This window comes from Hippoglossus stenolepis, chromosome 19 (assembly GCF_022539355.2).
Source record: "Hippoglossus stenolepis isolate QCI-W04-F060 chromosome 19, HSTE1.2, whole genome shotgun sequence".
NCBI classification, from domain to species: Eukaryota; Metazoa; Chordata; class Actinopteri; order Pleuronectiformes; family Pleuronectidae; genus Hippoglossus; species Hippoglossus stenolepis.
The window spans coordinates 10,461,846-10,480,618 of NC_061501.1; the positions used below are offsets into that span (position 1 = coordinate 10,461,846).

The window sequence follows — 18,773 nt, forward strand, 5'->3', positions numbered from 1 at the left end:
GCTGCTGGCGAGCGGAACGCCGTGCACTACTACTGAATGAATTAACAGGCTGTAAAAAATAGTATTGATGATCGTTCAGTCTGTCTCTTTCGCTTGCTCACAGCATGGCACCGTTTATAAAGACGGATTGCGTGGCGGGGGTGCTGAAGACGACACAAAGATCCAGGCTTTTAGAGGGATACCTAAACCCTTCTCCAGGGGGCTTGATTAATAATCATCTGAGGCAACGTCCTGCTTGTCTGCTTGGCGCCCGCGCTGGATACCGGGTTTACTTTATGCCAAACTAAGCACTGGATTTCCATTTAGACAGCTTACTCCCCTTCCTTGTCAGACAGAGTATTCTTTTAATTAGAAAAGGTTCCTCTTGCCGTCTTCCACCAGAGCTGTGTTGAAAATGCATTGTCTCAGGGCTTTCCACAACAGAATAAGGCCTCCCATAGCTGGCAGCATAATTACCCAGCGATGTAATTACACGCTGAAGCACCACAGGGATTTTCTCTTTGATTCCTGGTGTAAATTGGGGTCTTCGTCATACTTCTTATCTGCAGCTGATTTCTTTTGTTATTCCTGGTGATGCGGTGGGTTATTTTGCCAGTTTAATTCTTTATCTATTAATCAAGTAAAACATAGCTCGAGTTTGGTTTGGAGCAGTGGGAAGAGAGCAGGTGGAGCAATTGACTCCTGGTCATGGAGATGTTCTTATGTTGCAGAGAATAAGTGTCCTGCATTCTGTGTAGCTGCTTTCAGAAATGCCCTGAACTCCGGGTAATCTCCTGAAACTATCCAGGGGGGCTGTATGTGAGAAGGCACTGTCTGAACCAGAGGCTCCGGACATCCTGCTGTGCTTTATCCAACAAATAATGTCTGATTGAGAATAGATTTTCTGAAGGATTCAAACACAAAAAAAACAACATAAAGAATCCAAATATCTCTCAAAAAGGTGCAATGAATGTAGAAGACACCAACGAAGATGTCAATCTGGAGCTGACAGGCAAACTCCAGACAAAAGTCCATACCCTATTAATGTCCATACCCTATTAATGTCTGAAAACGTCTTTAGTGTGCGTTTCCTACCTGGACAGGGGGTGATGTTACACTCCTGATACTCCTGCGCCGCCCCGAGGCAGGTCTGACCTCCATACTTGGGCTCTGGGCTGCTGCAGGTCCTCTTCCGGCTGCGGATCCCCCGGCTGCAGTCCCGGCTGCACTGGGACCAGGAACCCCATAACGACCATCCGCCGTTCAAACTGTGGCTTGACATCCTCCCGAGACGGAGCACCTCACCTATTCGGTACAAGAAGATCGGACAAAAACAATAATGACACTCTTGTCAAGACAACAGGTACCACAGTACAGTATCTCCCGTGAATAGTATCTCAACATTATAACCACATTTCCTGTTGTTTTCTGTAGGAACATGGAAGATACCGGTCCCTGTTTCCTGACTTCACTGTGTGCATTTGTTTGACAGAGAGTCAATAACAGCTCTTGGTGAGAGCGAATGCCTGCAGCTGGGAGATGCTTCTAAAAGCTTCAGCTTGATTTGTGCTGAAAGAACAAGAACATGCTGTATCTTAGTAGATAGATAGATAGATGGATGGATAGATGGATGGATAGATAGATAGATAGATAGATAGATAGATAGATAGATAGATAGATAGATAGATAGATAGATAGATAGATAGATAGATAGATTCAGTTGAGAGTGTCCTGCCAACACGCTCGCTCATCGAACTACATCAGCTGACTAATCTGTGTACTCTCATCTGGAATGAGTCGAGCAGAGGAATCCTAATGAAATATGAAACCGTAATTTCTATTAAACTCTAATTACTGCGTGCCTTAATCAGCGCCGTGGAAATTTGCCTCGTGGTGAGAAGACAGGGAGATGAACGAAGAGACAGAGAAGAAGAGATAGAGAGAGAAAGCCCTTGGCCCTCTTTGAATGAAAAGCGTGAGCTCTTCTGTTTGGGAGAATAATAATCAAATCCAGTGAAATTACAGTCACCGTCCAGGCACTTTTCTGATGCTTCACTCATTCAACACACTGGGCTGTGATCTGGCTTTTTCAGATTATAATGCAAGACTTTTGTGTCCGTGCCGTTTCTGCTTTGCGTCATTCTCTTCCCACACTCGTTCTGCACTTTGCCTTGGAGGGAGAGAGGCTAGAGCATTTTTTTTATCTTGTTGAAACGGACAGCGGAGGCACGTCTGGACAGCTGAGGCTTCACCACTCGACCACTCTGCAGTGAACTTTCTCTTTTGTCTGATTTTCCATTGAATGTCTTATGTATATGTATGCAGAAGTTTTATGCAACAGATTAGTTTGTATTTTATATTTTTTGTGAAGCACTTTTTGACTTTGTTAAAGGTGCTGCACTTAATAAACCTTAGTAACTTAAAGTGATAATAATTCATTTAGCCTCTCTGCATCCATCTCATCCTTTCCTTTCTTTCTTCCTTTCACATTAACATTCCCTTGATTTTTGCCTCGTTCTGTCTCTCACCGTCCTCCAACCTGGCCTTGTTGTTTTGTCAGCGCGCTCCTTTCACTGACAGTTATTGTGACGCCGCTGCTTTGTATTCTCAGGGTGAGGACAGTGTGTTTACCTGACACAAATCCTCGACCTGTTCATAACCATGGGCCGACCTTGGCAGTGCGCGGGGCCGACTCGCGGCGGCATCAAGCTGGCCCGAGAGCTGACAGGCCCCGCCGAGGCCCCCGCTCTTTATCGATTCTGAGTAGTCAGCGGCACGGACAGCCCCGCCTGCAGCTGTGACCCGTGCTCTTTATCAATCCATCTGTAGCCCAAGAGACTGCACTTCTGCCCTGAAGGCAATGGATCGCTTCCTAATCATGCTTCTCATACATGCACACTTAAACACACGTGATAAGAACCTCACACGGACACAGGCACAAACGCTCAAACGTCAATGCACACCCCAATACAGGGATATACCAATGCAAACATCTCCACATCATTATGCTAATTCACCACAATACACACACCGTGCTTTGCTCACTTTGCTTGCACAAAGGCTTTGGCCTGAGACTTCTTTAATACACTGTGGGTATTGTTAATTTGTACTTCGCAGGGTTCTGCCATCCCATCACCAAAACAAACAGCGTGGTACCCTCCTTCTTAAATAGGTAGCGACTGAATCTATCGATCCGCACATTGCCGGGGAGAATTAATCCTCTGTCTCCTGACGAGCTGGGCTGAGCCAAAACACAGAGGGGCAGAGCGCAAACATCCAGCGTAGTCCCCACTGCAAAAGAAACTAGGACACGGAAAAAAAAGTTTTCCTCCCTCCCTCCCTCCCTCCCTGTGCTCAACCTCACACCCTGCTCAAAGGCAAAACACACTGTAAACAAACTTGTGAACTTTCGTGCGCGTGTGAAGGAGAGAGAGCGAATACAGACGTAAGAGTGGGAAAAAAGACGAATCGGGACTCGTAGACACGCAATGCTGTGCAATCTAACAGGGGTGCATGCTCAAAGTGAAAGACGTGAGAAGAGAGGGGAGAGAGATAGAGGCAGAGATGGTGATAAGATGATATCTGCAAACCGGAGAGATAACTCTGCTGTAAGAAGTACAGACGTGTTACGACCCTGGGTTGTGTTTGTGTTTTATCATGGCCGATGTCTCTCCCCCCACATCGGTGTCAGTATATTTATATATATGTATTTGATGATCATAGACTGTATATAATGATTGACGACATGACAGATCCTAAAAGTGAAGCCGAAGATCCCCAGCCCATCAAATCCTATGTCCTCCATGTTAGTGGATGGGACATGGACCAAACTAAAAAGTTCATGTCAAATAATTTTGTATTTTTGTCATTTAAATAGTCATTTAAATTGTTCTCATCAAAATGACGTTTGTTCAGATGTTCATTGTTGTTTGATGACATAACAACAGGATGACACTTCATGATTGACAGCTGAGACTGACTCAAAATTGGTCGAGGTCATGTATCGGCGAGACCTCACTACTGCGCCTCCATCACCAAATCGCTACTGTGCAGAATCTGGCTCCAAAGGCACAATATTTCAGCGTTTGTCGTTTTCAACTCTGCATCTCCTTTCCCTCTCCCCCAGTTCAGCCACCACAACAGTGTTGCAATATGCAGCTTCAGTTTGAACAATTTACTACTAATCTGACAGCAGACAAACTAGATAGATGTAGAAACGCTGATCTGATCTTGATCCTTATTTTTTGATACGTCACTTACTGCAAATAAAAAGGAGATAAAAGCTGAATGAAACAGGATATTCATTTTTTTTTGTTGAGCCGGGTGATTTGCCGGGTGTTCTCGCTGCCACTTCAACACCCTCCAGGTCCAAGCTGGCATGACAGAACAGAGCTCAAGATACGGAGATGTGGAAAAATCGCTAACCCTCAGCCGTGAAGGGAGACACACTGTCATGTGTGAACAAAGATGTATCGACACAAGATTGAACGCTGGACCACACCGAGAGAAAAAAAAAGAAGTGGAGAAGTGCTTCTGCCAGCTTGTCCTAGATTCTCAACGACACATTACTCTTCCTCCCTCTACCTCCTCATTTACTCTCTTCCCTGTGGAGGAAAACAATTTCTTTGGATGTTGAATGTCCATATTTGTATCTAAAAATGTGCGGCTGTTTTCGCATACTTTACGTCATGGATTATAAAACCACATAGCAGCTGTAGGTGCTTGCAGTGTCACAGCAGTATTCTCTGAGCCGCCCGGAGATCTGCCAAGAAACGCTCGACTCAGAGACCCTGTCGGAGCCAACTAAAAGTTTTGTAAATGTGCAATTAAAAGCCCAAACTTAAAGAACGTCACTGCTCAGTGCTCGTGCATGTACAGAAACACAGATGCACAAATAGTCAAGGGTATACATGCAAACCTACACTTACACTTTCATACTGTTATTGGACTGAAGAGGTTTTTATTCACTGTCTCTCTGTAATGTTAGGACTTAAAAGAATTCAAGGACAGGATGCAGAATCTCTGACCTTCTGCAACAAAGAGCTATACGAGTCGACTCTGTGATGTTTACTGGTTAAATAAAAGTGTGTTGCCTTGGTTAAACTCCATTTAAGTTGTATTTCCACACCATTAACTTCAAAGCACACACTGTTTTCATCACTGCCAACATCTGAATGAGGCCTAACCAGCTCTTCTGCAGATACGTTTTTTTTAACTGACATTTTGACCTCCGTTTAAAACAAGAGCTGCCTTTTACTAAACATCTCCTTTCAGATGAGAAACACAAACACGACTACAGACGCTCAAACAAGCGTATTCGGGCCAGTAGGTGGCGATAAAGTGTACATAAATGTTCTGTCATTACCAAAGAAGAAGTATCTGTTCACAATATCAACGATTGTGAATTCTTTGTGTTTGAGTTCATGTTTGACAATATAACGCACGACGAAGGGGAGTTGAAAATCGTCCCTCCTGCTCCAAACTGCTCCAATAACACCACTTTGGCCAGGATGTGAAAGCACCTGCATGTTTGTGGATGACCTTCCACATGCATGTTCTCTGCAAGTTCATTTTTATACTGTGGTGAAAATGGAGAGAGAGCAGCAGCTGGTTGGAGGGTGGAATATCAGTTTATAAGTTAATGGCGTGCTTTAGAAAATTGTTGGGAACAATGTGAATTAGGTGCAGATGAATGTTAACGGGTTTAAATAAGCAAACGACTGGTGCTCTTTATTTTGTTTCACGTAATATTCTGCCAGTAAGAACTGACCGATGTTGAACTTGACCTCGGTTCAAGTGGACCCTCTTGTTACCGGCTTTGTGTTTAAGTGGACAAAGCAGAAATAGGAAATATATAAATGATAAAAAAAAAAGCTTCTCTCCATCTATCCCTCTTGCCAATACAATCACAGGTAACACAAAATACCAGATGGCGCTTCTGGCTGTGGTCGGCTTTAGGTGCATATTTGGCATAAGTGCAGGTCCTTTCAAAAGAATGATTCAACTCCAACGACCCTGAAATTGCCAACAAACAATAAAAACAAGATAGATTTTTTTCTTTTTCTGCCAAAGGAAACTTGCTTCCCTCAACGAAACAGCCTTTTTTCCGTCCGCTTGGTAAAAACCACAGCGCAGCTCTCTGCAGAGACGCAGCATCCGGTCGACCTCAGAGGAAAGACAACCAGGGTTGGAAAGGAGACAGGCAAAGACAGCTCACGATGAGCTTAGCACATCACTAAATCCTGACGTGTGAGAACAGAAAGTTTTGTTAATCTTTATTGTTTAGAGATGCCATCAAAACCTCCTGCTATAATGTTTTTGAAAGAGCTCAGAGCCAGGATTTCTTGCAGGAACCGCTGAGTGACTTTGTGCCAACAAAGTGGATTTTCATTTTCTGACAGGCAGTGTTGCTTTAAAAAAACCCGAAATCGCCTACGCTGGGTTGCAAATATGTTGACGCGATGTCACCAAAATCTATGCCACTGAATGCTTTACTGGGGGCACAGGTGAAAGAGGCAGTGGGTTATTGACAGTCCAGTTGTATCCAACAAATGTGGTGTAAAGGATAATTGCAACAAGGTTTTGAACTCTGTCTGACAGTCATCTCAGAGAGGGCAGGGGCTATGTACACAACAGGCAGAGAGAAACATATAAGGGAAGATCTTGTCAACAACACCTAAAATCACCAGATTAGGTGACCTGGTAGTGATTGGACAAGGCAGACGGAGTGAAGAGAAGGATCACATATATATGACCTAAATGACTGTCACATACCACAATGTATTTTGTAGTGTTATTCCATGTATGGTTATTGTGCACATTTCTGTTTTATAAAGTAAAAACACACCCACACATTGTTTTCTGTGCCAATGACGATTTGGCAGAATTTCAACAAGGAAGATGTTTCTTGGTTCTAAAATCAGTCTTTTGTCCGTCTGTGAGTGAGCCTGTCTTTCAGACTTCAGACTTCACAATCTGCACCTGCACCCCCCCCCCATTATGGCAATCTTCAGATTTTTGGGGGAGATTTAGCCGACAGCTTCCATTATCCACCTGCTGGCTTCACTCCACCTCCACAATCACCAGCCTCGACTCATCATGTCCTTTCGTCTCCAGGGTTTGTGCAGGTTTCAACAAGTCGTATTTAAAGCTTTTTAAGACCTTATAAAGATCATAATGAATTAAATTGAGACCCATGTCGAGTATGACATATGAAGGAATATCACAGTCCCAGAATTACGTACACTTTACCATAATTGAAGATAGGGTGAAGTAGCCTAGTAGAGAATAACGCTTGATTCGCCACATTATCATGCAAACTTCAGGCAGAGACAGTAGTTATCTCCAATCGTTCCCACAGCCAAGCTGAGTTCACTGCAATGAATTCTGACCAGGATGTTAGTTATAAATTCCACTATGGTTGTTTTTAGCTTTATTACAGTTTGCATTCATTTGTGAGAAAAGAACGACTGCACACGGGGACATTACAAACCATGCATGCCGCCAAAACAAAAATCGAATTTCATAGGACTATGGAAGAACCATTGAAGGAAATGTTGATATGATTACGACCTAAACATATGCAAGACCTAGTAAGTAATTATTTAATTTCATAATTTAAGACTTAGAGTAATTGAGTCAAATCCCCAAAGCCCTTTTCTATATCAAGAAATATATATTGTGAGGTACCTTTCCAGTTGGTCTCCTCTCACTGAAATACATGTGTGCTAATAACCGACTTCAAAAGTTTTCTGCCCCAACCTTGACTTATCTCATAAGAAATACATGTCATTGTCTTTTCAATGGTCATCTAAACCTGCCTGCACATTTGATATTCTGTCATGGTTTCCTATAGGCAACCATGCAGTGTATAACATAAACTTATTCATTTGTTAGCTCCAGAAGTTCTGCTTGTTTTTTTGATACCAGTGCGGCCACTGTAAACGAGAAAGTGTCGACTGTAGGGAGAGAGAGGGAAACAGAAGGAACAATAAGGACACTGGAATGGCTGTCATCCGTCAGAGACATCCCTCAGCACTGTCCTGTGTCTACTGTGTCTGCTCATGACATCCGTGCAGAAGAAACTAATCTGTAGCCCATGAGAAAGCCCTGGCCTTGATACCAGATCAGCTGAAGTGAAACACATCAGGCTGCTGACACGCCACCATTTCTCCCTGGGAGAAAAATAAAGCCATCACTCACCGACACAAGCCAGTAAAATTACAAACTCACAACCTTCCCGCAGAAATGTCTTTTCATCTCTCCAATGCTTTCTTTTCTCTCAGAAGGTCTTTGTGAGATGCGAATGGAAAAAAAATGCTTAATTTCTAAACCTTTTTAAGCTCAATTTTTACGACTGCTGCAGCATCGCCGAACTATTAACGCTTCACATTATGTAGAGATATCGATTAAATAAGACGGGAATATCTGTTTCACTGACGTGCAGCTTTGAAGAAAATATCAATGCAATGGTCAATTGGGGCAGAGAGCTGCCCTATGGCAACAGAGGGAGAGACTAATAACAGAGGTTTTATGTTGCAGGCTGACTCATGATAGACAGGCAGCTGGTGTGAGGTCTCGGACAAGAGCGAACTCCATCTGCTGTAATTTTCGATTATGGTGGTGATGGTTACTTCAACAGAGACCTATGATGCTTCTTCCGTTTTTATACCCTCTAGTGTGTTCTACAGGGTTTTGTGTAAGTAAAAGTTCTGGTCCGGGGTAAAGGGAGCTCCTCTCCTCCACTGATAAAACTGCTCCTGAGGCTCCTTAAATGCCTTGTTAGTGGTGGAAGTAGCGTCACAGGGCAGCACAATGCCCCACATTTGCATAGTCTGACATGCCCCCGAACAAAGGCAGGTAAAGCGAGAGCAGAGGTGAACATTTAACACGCGAGCTGGAAGCAGTTGACCAATAACCAAGGAGTGAGCCAGCTGGCCAATAAGAGCAGACTGGGCTTTATCGGGAGCAGGGCCTTAAAGAGACAGGAGCCAAAACCAAGTGTTTCAGACAGAGGCTGAAAAGAAGAGCTGCAGCAATGGACAGTATAAGAAAAGTTATGCATTTTTGGACATTAGAGAATGTAAACTTTTTCAAGTAATAATCCTAATAAAAAATACCCAACAAGTATTTTATAGTCCTAGCTTTGCGGTGATGTAATGGTGTATAGGAAGGTAGGTACACTGTAGCTTTAATAGATCTCACCTTCCAACCACACACGTTCCTTGGTCATTACTGACTTAATTTAATGCAATGTGAAACTGAAATGAAGGTTAAGGGTACTTTTACTATATACTAAATTAGCCAACTTTGTATATCTACTTCATTAAAATAGAGTTTTATATTGACTATTATTTTAATTATTGTCACACAATTGACTATTTCTAATAGTTTTTATTATTATAAGAACTTCAACTTTCAGGATCTAACTACTTCCTCCAGCACTGATGAACACACTCCTTCTGTGGGTTTGCAGTGTCTAACTTCATGTCTGCCTTATCGTCTCCTTCTGCAGATATTTTTCCTTCCAGCTCTTAATTGTTGTCGGTGGGTTTATTGTTAGACGACATTCGCTTGTTCGCCTCATAGCTGCGTGAGCTGCGGAGCTTGTGGATTATGGAACATCAGGAGACAAGTTCTTTGTTCCCTGTGTTTGTCCTTCAGGCAGTGCTTTTCCTGAGGATTGGTGCAGATTTAGCAGGGTGCTTATGCTGCCCGTGGGGAGGCACTGCCCTCAAGGCTAAAGTTGGTGAACAAAAGACTCCTGTTCGCAGTAAATGACACAAATTACTGCATGATTACCTGTAGTACACGAGAAGTCTACTGATACGTATCTGTAGCTATTTGGGGGAAGGTATATAGTTTAACCCCTCGCCCAGAGCTGGGTAAATGCCTTATTATTGCATATACACACCACTACACAACTGTAAGCACACAAAGCAGGCCTGTCAATCCTTGGGTTTCTTCTCAAGCTAAACAGTTGTATTGTAGAAAGAGTGATTCAATGTATTTGTTTTAACCTTTTGCAAAACACAAGAGTAAAAGTTCAAGAAATGGATGAATTATTCTGACAACAGCTGCAAAAGCAATCTTCTCAACTTCTACTTAACTTAAACTAATGTTCTTTCCAAGTCAATCAATCAATCAAATTTGATTTGTATAGCCCATATTCACAAATCACAATTTGTCTCATAGGGCTTAACAAGGTGCGACATCCTCTGAACTTAACCCTCAACAAGAGTGAGGAAAAAATACCTAAAAAAACCCTATTAACAAGGGTAAAAAACTTTAAAACCTCAGAGAGATGTAAGGGATCCCTCTCCCAAGACCGACAGACGCGCAATAGATGAAATAACAGTATTTACAACATTGATAAGAAGAAACAGTATGTCAATGTTTAAAGTTTTCATACATAAGAAAATATCTGATAGAGATGAAGGGAGCAGCACTGAGAATATTGTATATTGTATATCAAGCAATCTTGATATGCATCATAGTCAATGATCAGCTGCCACCACGGTCACGATCCTCCATCCCTATCAGGATCCACCATCCTACATTGTATTACACTAGCATGACGGCATAAAGGTTCAGGTCAAACCAACAATGGTCTCATTTGTGACTTGTGCTGATAATTCATGGCCTCTGCTTGAAGCCAATTGTGGATCAGAATTTAGGCCAATGTCTAATTTTTATCGGCTATGGGGATGTTTAGATACTTTATTGATCCCGAGGGAAATTAAGGATTCCGAGGGTTTCTAGGGTTTATTGAGTTTATGCTCAAGCAACCCCAGCTAACACTACTTAAGATAGCATAATGTTTTTTCCAGACACATGAGACAGTCCTCATCCTAAACACCTTAATCCTTGTAACACTGAAACTTAAAAGATGTTTTTGAAAACACAAAGTCATGTGTAAGCTAGCAGCCAAGCAGACTCATTCTTCAGAGCTCTGCTCCCTTTGAAAATCAAAAGGATGAAACGTCGACTAAGACTTTCCAGTGGTACATCTGTTCCCATCATCATTTCAAACTGCATATGTGCCGCATTTAATATAAATGCTTGACAGGGATGACAGGCGTTTGCATCTATGACACTCTGAATTCTACCGAGGACTCTATGAGCAAGACATCGATCTTCTGGAATGCTATACTACTGCACCATCTATAAAGAAAGACATAATGTTATGGAGGAGTGTGCAGGATGTAGAATGTGCAAACATCAATTGCCCTGTGTAAACCACCTTGAATTATTCATTGTGTATTAATGCATAAATATTTTATGAAAACGTATTATATTAATTGAATGAGTCAAGAGATAGTCACGTAATGCGCAGAAAAAGAGAAAAAGGCTGTGTTTTATGAATTGTCTTTTGCTATATGGTCATTCAAAAATACATGACGTAAAGGCAATTATGTAAATGTTTGGTTTTTCATTCAGGCATGTGAATTATGATGAAAAGGAAAAATGGCTAGCACAGAAACGAGACTAATCGCTGGGCGTACACGACAAGAGAGGTTTTTAAATCACTATAGATCTTAAGTAATTAACTCCTCGCTATCATTAAGCCATGATCACTGAAACGAAACAAGTCAGTATGTTATACTGTATAAAAGCTCATTGTAAATGCTTGGTTAAATCATATACTCATAATTTATCTCTCCTAATAAAGACAGATATAGATCTTAAACACAAAGGGGGAGAGAGAGAGAGGCTGGGGAGAGGTTTGCAAAGTCACTAGCGGATCTCGCACATCTATTTTTTCTCCCTACTGATGGGGGATTAATTCTGTGCGTCACAGATTAGACCTCCAGGTGCATGTCACTAACACGCAGTGCGTCTCTGAATACAATTCACATCATCAAATGTCATGTACACCTGATAGCTCTGATCCTCAAAGCTACAAACACGGGGACTTTATGCCTGAGTCGAGAGAGACGGAGAAGATCTGAGACAACGCGGCAGGATGGGCTTTTTTTATTGAGTGGCTGAGAAGTGACATCAGTGAGACGAGAAGAGACGATGAAAGATTCTGTCACAGGTCATGGATCGATTTTTGAAAGAGGAAAAAAAAATTGTTGACTGCAGCAAGCACCCTCCTTTCCATTATATAGGTCCTAAAATGTTGATTACAATTGATTTATAATAAGAATTCCTATTAATGTCCAGTTATTAATTTATATTCTTATACCTACTCATGTGATTATTATCTGTGTTGCATTATTAAAAACATGTGTAATTGAATGTGTTAGGGTCAGATAAATGAACACTTTAATTAGTTATTACGCACAGCAGCCAATCAGGAAGCATCGTTTTTAATTGTTCCGATATAAAACGAGAGCCAAACAAATTGGAAGTATAGTAAAGAACGGACAGATTTATCTTAACTTTCAAATAAACTCAATTGCTTTGAAACTTGTTGCGAGTCTTGTGTACGGTGGTTCTCTGCCAGTTTCATCATTACAGGTTGCTGAGGAGTTGGGATCTGTAAAGTAGTGTTTTGTGCCATTGCATCATTGTCAAGCTGAACCCAGCTGTCTCTGCCCTGCTGTCACTCTCTCTCCGTCTCTCTCACAAACACATTGACAACAGACTCATCTGTCACAGTCGCACTGGCCATCAGGAGCAACAGGAGGAATCTTGCCGCATCAGTGGGCCAGTGGACCGTCAAAAACCCATAAAGTTTTTATTGTCCTCAGCAAAACGGCCAGAACTCTGCATTTCTGCTTTGGCTGTCTGCTTTAGCTACGCCGAGTTGAGGTCACTTAGTGTGACCTTGCCAAGAGAACAGCACAAACACTGTTGGATCAATAAACACAAATACAACTGCCACACACTTCAAACAAGCGACCACAATGTTAAAGATAAACAAAATACATTAACTGGTACAATTTCCTAAAACAATAATTTAGAAGTGATCACTTTGACTGAAAATATTCTTCAAAATGTCCTCTAGTTATCATCTCTTTTGACAGGTCTTCTGTTCATTTTTCCAGGAAGAAGGTGGCGGCATAATTATTTATTTAGCAACCACAGATCAACAGATGAAGAATACTGAGAGCACACACCATATTGATATTGATTTTTTTTGCACATCTATGTACACAGAAAAAAAGAACCTATAGGCCAAGCAGAGATTTAAATAGAAAGGCCTATGAATGTGGGATTCGGTGCACATTAAGAGATGGGCACTGCATAAAGAGTTGCAGTGTTATAAAATATTTCTACGGCCAGTACTAAAATGTAAAGCACAATGATAGAGTATCCAGAGTCTTTATGCACTGGTCAGGTGTGTTCATAAAGAACAGATCACCGTGATTTAATAAAGGTTAAAAAGTTGCCACAATCGAGGATCGAAACACGATTTATTCTGAAAGAAATTCAGCTTGGGAACAAGGTTTTTATTTTGAGATTTGAATGTCAATTTCTGAGGAATGTATTTATCTTAATACATATTCTGAGCATTTCAATTGAGATCTTGGCCAAATAAGATGTTACCACCCTGCCCTTTGAAAATAGCATGAATTTGGATTCGTCTGCATTTATCACCTGAAGAATGAGACTGAAAGTCAAAGGCAGACTGCAGAAATTCTATGGTTTGTACAACTAAGGGGGACGAAAAATAGATAACTGAATGTCTGCATAAAAATATAAAATATATATAAATGGTGATTATAATAAAATTACATATATGCAGACAAAAGCAAGAGTCATATAATGGAACCCTGGTTTTTCACTAACAAACTTCTTAATTTAGAGATTGTCCTGTTGTTATTAAGAGCACTGAAGCATTTTTTTCCAAGATGGCTACCATTGATCACAATAATCCATCCAACCTGAGCGGTGGTCCCTGTCCTGTGATGGCCTCTTGCTTTAAGAAAAGTTAACTGGCTGGCTGAGGCCCACCATACATCTGTGAGAGGTTGATGGTAGGAGGAGGACAAATTGGAAAAATTTCATGTACACACACACACACATGGACACACAAAATCAAACGCACATTTCCACCCAACAGCAAAACTGGCAAACAGGCACATAAACTCTGCCCCCCCACATACCCACACACACACACACACCACTGCTTTCCAGAAGGATGACAGGTTTGATAATGGCTGAAATGAAGAAGTGGATCACCGGACTCAGTCCTCTTTCCTCCAGTTATGACTTAAAACTCCTCGGAGAAGTGAATCATATTGAAGTCTGGACATGAACAATCAACCTGGGACAAGAGCAGAGTCGCACACAGAGGCCACACACACCACAATAGGTCTTGTTTTCCTTCAAACTCTACAGCTGGAGCCAATCTGTCGTTTCTTCTCCCCGAGAAGGAAATTGTTTCATATTTTACATCGAAGTTTCTTCCTTCAAATGCTGTTGAGCTTTAGATGAAAAGAAAACCCCCGTCTTTGAGTAAACCAGGCCTGATGTTGAAAAGCAATTTGTTTCACGGAAAATTTACAAAAAGTGAATGGAAAAATACACATTTGATTTCAGTTAATCGTTCCTAACAAGGCCACGCTTTGAGGGAATGTAGAACAGCGATTTAGCCTTGGGTGTTTTTATATCATTACTTATCGAGTTAAAATGCCAGAACGAGTGGAATGTAAAATGCAATGCCGTCATGACTGATCACAACTGTTGATAATCTTTGGCACTGAGTGTATAATGAAGTCTGCTTCTATTAACACTGTCATTACGTTTCTACATTTCACCTGCAGCAGTGCTGGCGCATAATTAGCACATCAATGAGCTTCGTTAAGCGAGTTTCCAATGTTTCCTGTGAGCAGATACGAGAAAACAACACCCATGTTTGTACGCTGGTTGTCGAGTGGATTTAAAGTGTGTACGGGTGCTGTCATACATCACCATCTGCCTGCAGCAAACTATAGGCTGCTCACATTCTGCGAAACAGGCGAACACATTGTCAAAAGTGACGGCTCAAATCCCAGCCTTGGCTTTTCAATTGGTGTAATTAACACTGAAACTAATCTGATTTCAGGGCTTCTGGTGAAAACCTCTAATCAAACACGTTGTGTCGGTTACTTCCTCTCGCTAATCGGGAACAAGGCAGACCTATTAAAGCTCAAGTCTTTGTTTCCTAATGACTCGGATGTGTGGCTGTCACTCCCGTAAAGGCTTCCACTCTCTGCAGTCAGGTTTTTTTCCTCCGTGCCTGCCGGTGCTCGTCTAAAAACCCTCCAGGAACATTTAAACATTGGCTTCAAAGGGGCGAAGAGAACGACTTACAGCAGCGACGGCGCGGAGGGAAAAGACGGAGATTAACAATCACCGATGAGGAAGAGGAGAGAGATCAGAGGAGAGAAAAGCCCGCTGTTAGTGCGTATTAAGGCTGACCTGTGTGATTACGGCACCACGTGGTAGCGACAGACCACCCACAGACATAAGTGAACTTAAAGTGATGGGAGGTCGCCGCAGCTCAGCCAGGCGCTAACCATAAAATAATATAGGCAATATAGACGCACTAAGTGATCCCTGGTCGTGTTTACTGTGGTGTGGTGCCACCCCGCCTGTCTCCCCTCTAATATGGATCCTTCCACTTGACAACATAAACAACTTGTCAATTAGCGGCCTGTTTGTGCAAAAATGGATAAAGAGTGTGCGCTTGGGCTCCTGCAATTGAACTTTGTGCAAGCATCTGTGTGTCTGTGTGATGGCATGGAGGAGCTAAAATTAGTTGTAAACTGCTGATCGGCTTTGTGGATTGGAAGTTCATTAACGTGTCTGATGCTCTGATGAGAAATGAGCCAAAAGCACGGGAGCCGATTAAGATTGTGCTCTTTAAACTTTTTTGCAGGACGGAGAGAGGAAAAGTTTGAGGAGGCCAAAATCGAACAAACAACAGACACACGTAGAAAGAAGGAAAGACTTGAGGCGAGAGGCCAGTAACTAGCCTGCAGAGACGCAGAAAGCCAGTTGGAGCGAGATAACAGAAAGGTCCAGAGGCTGAGATAGCTGGAGAGAGAACCATCTGTCTCTTCCACGCTGCACTCACCGTCGGTGGAGCAGCCCGTGGATCCGTCACTGGAGCAGTAGCGCATCTCGATCCTCTGCCTCCCCACTTCCAGGAGGCTGGGGTCCGGGATGCGAGCTTTGCAAGTGTAGCGGAAGCGCTGCTCGTAGTGGCCGCCGTTGTCGGAGATGTTGACGGGCGTCCAGGGAGTCCACGGCGTGGTCTTCTTCAGGTCGGGACACGGCAGGGTGTTGCACGACTGGTACTCCTGCAGCCAAAGAGACAGACACATTTCACGGCATCATTGGGGAGCTTCTTGTCTATTTCACTGGGAACACGTTTGCCTGGAGGTGAATTAGTGTGAATTGGCGTAGGAAGAGATAATCACAAATCATTAAAGCAATAATTAAGCATGACAAGCTGAGACAGAAATTTCTGGTGCATTTCCCAGGCATAATAATGGATGGGACAATGCCTTTTGAAATTCACAGCAGTGACAAATGAAATGAAACTGGGTGTTTTATGAGGAAATAAAAAGCCTTTTCAAAGCTTTCATCCTTGAAAAGCCTCTTGATTCCAGTTCAGACGGGTTTTCTGTATGTTGCCTGGTCCAGTACCACTCAGCCCTCAAAAACAAAATCAACACAGGCATGTTCAGCTGTTCTCAACACAGCCTGCCACTCTGCCAGCACGCACCCACTAAGGATAGAGTCCCATTAGGCCATACTTGCTGAACATGGCGAGAGGCAAACAAGCCAGGCAGGAAAGGTCATTGGTCAAGTTTAATTTATTACCAAGGGGGGAAGGATGGAGGAGGAGGAGAGAGGGTGAGGAAAAGTTAATAAAGAGACACGAGGAAGTGGAGGGGAAAGAAAGAAGAAGGCAATAATGGCCACTCTTTTTCCCATCTGCATTTGGCTTTGGGAGCTGGGTAATAAAAATGAAAACATGGCACTGAAGCTCCAACAATATATGTGATTCTCACCCCGTATATATATATTTTCCCTGAGCCAATTTGAGCAACAGGCCAAAAAAAAAAATATATATATATATTCCTCCTTTTCTGTGGTGCGATATTTGATGATATGATTCACCGAGATAAAAGCTGGGTAATAGGCAGTCCAGACCCTTTTATGCCCAGCTAAATAAATAAGGAGGTGGTGATATGTCTGGAGAAAATGACACCACAGAGGAGAAGGTGAGATGACTGTCATTTTCCTCCCTGCTTGTTTATTTATGCTGAATAGGCCTTGAGTGACTGCCAGACCTTGACAAAATAAGATAAGAGTTCCTTTCCGCACATCCGTCAGCCCGTCACATGGGATGGGCTGACAGGTCAGCTGAGGAGAGCATTATACATCATACACTATGCGGCTCCACTTTTCTTCCTATTCCCTCCTCTTTTATTCTCTCTCTTTCCACTTATCTATTTATCTTTTCCTTTATATTCCTCTTCTTCACACAGTGTTCATAACTCGCTTTGCGTCGGCTCGTCTTTCTCCCTTTCTCCTTGTTTCCTTTTCTCCGTGTGTCGCTGTTTCATCTCTTGCTCTGTCTCTCCCTGTGCGCCTCCCTTTCTATCTCCTCCTCTCTCCCTCGCTCTTCCCAGGGGCATCAAGGTTAAAAACACAGAAAGGATTTAGATTCTGTTAGGGCCCCCGTGATGAATGACGGTGTCACCGCCACCGCACTCCCTTCCTCTCTCCATCCAGCTCTGTAATCGTCTTCAGGCATTCATATTTAACATGATCACGTCCCACAATCCATGATTATCAGCCAATAACCAAAAGGAAGGAGGAAAAAAAAAAGTCAGCCTAGGTGTCTCACCATCGCCTACAGCGACAGAAAAGCGACAACGTGGCATGAATGGAGGGGGAAAAGGCAAACGATCTGTGGGTGGTTGTTGTGTGAGTTGTTGATGGTGGCCAAACACAATAAATATTTAATGAGGCTTGTCTAGTAAGCGTTTTTCCCTGTGCTCTCTGAGGATTAGTGTCGATGCAGAGGGTTAAGGAGATAATTACTGGGTTTAAAGCTAAACCTCATTCAAGGTCTCAGAAGGCATCCACATCAAATACGGCTGAAGTATACGCAGCACCGTGGTCAATGTGTGAGTGTAGTGAAAATGTCCAACTGATATAAGATTTTTAATCCAATATTCTGATAGTTTTAATTAACAGACTGCAGTTTTTTCATTCAATCAACTAGCAACAAGTGCAGAAATGGAGGAGTTACGGACGGCGTCTCGACAACCGTTAATCCAAAAAGTTGACACTGCAGTTTCTCCGGTTCTCTGCGAAACAACTTTTAAGTTTGAGATCAATGAGCTGAGAAGTTGAAATGTGTAGGATAGAAAAGGAGAGAATAATGAAAATCTTTGGACAACCTGAAGAACAGAATGTATCTATGGCTCCCATATCTGGAGAACCGTTCATCTTATAGGCTTCAAACTTGGCATGTGTATTGATAAGGCCCCTATGGTCGAGTGTTGTATATGGTGTGATTAAGACACGCAGTACGTTCAATATTGATCAACTTTGAATAAAAGGTTGCAGAAATCTGGATGTTTAAATCAAGGAATGGAAGGAGAGGAAAAAGGTGACTGCAGGGGGGGAAAAGAAAAGCAGAGGAAACGTGTCCAGAACTGAACACAGACGACCTTAAACAAAGCAGAACTAACTCTCATGTCCTCCATTCTAATCATTAAACACACAATTGGTGGATCATTATCCCATAATTAATAATTTGTGTGGACAGGAATAGACTCGTGACCGTGTGTTGGGTGAAATTGCTTATGTGAATGATTTATGGGACTTTTATTTTC

At 42.4% G+C, this 18,773-nt stretch overlaps 1 protein-coding gene across 4 annotated transcripts in view; it reads right to left on the bottom strand.

The window, feature by feature from the left end:
• Positions 1-18,773, bottom strand: part of sema5a (sema domain, seven thrombospondin repeats (type 1 and type 1-like), transmembrane domain (TM) and short cytoplasmic domain, (semaphorin) 5A) — a 127,566-nt gene that overhangs the window by 13,339 nt on the left and 95,454 nt on the right. For all 4 annotated transcript variants that reach the window (XR_004694183.2, XM_035142654.2, XM_035142652.2 and 1 more), the window contains 2 exons: positions 15,992-16,217; positions 1,075-1,284 (listed from right to left, as the gene is read on the bottom strand). Coding sequence is in view for 3 of the 4 variants with exons in the window: in XM_035142654.2 (XP_034998545.1) it covers positions 1,075-1,284; positions 15,992-16,217 (436 nt within the window). In the remaining variant the exon portion in view is untranslated. The remainder of the gene's footprint in view (positions 1-1,074; positions 1,285-15,991; positions 16,218-18,773) is intronic.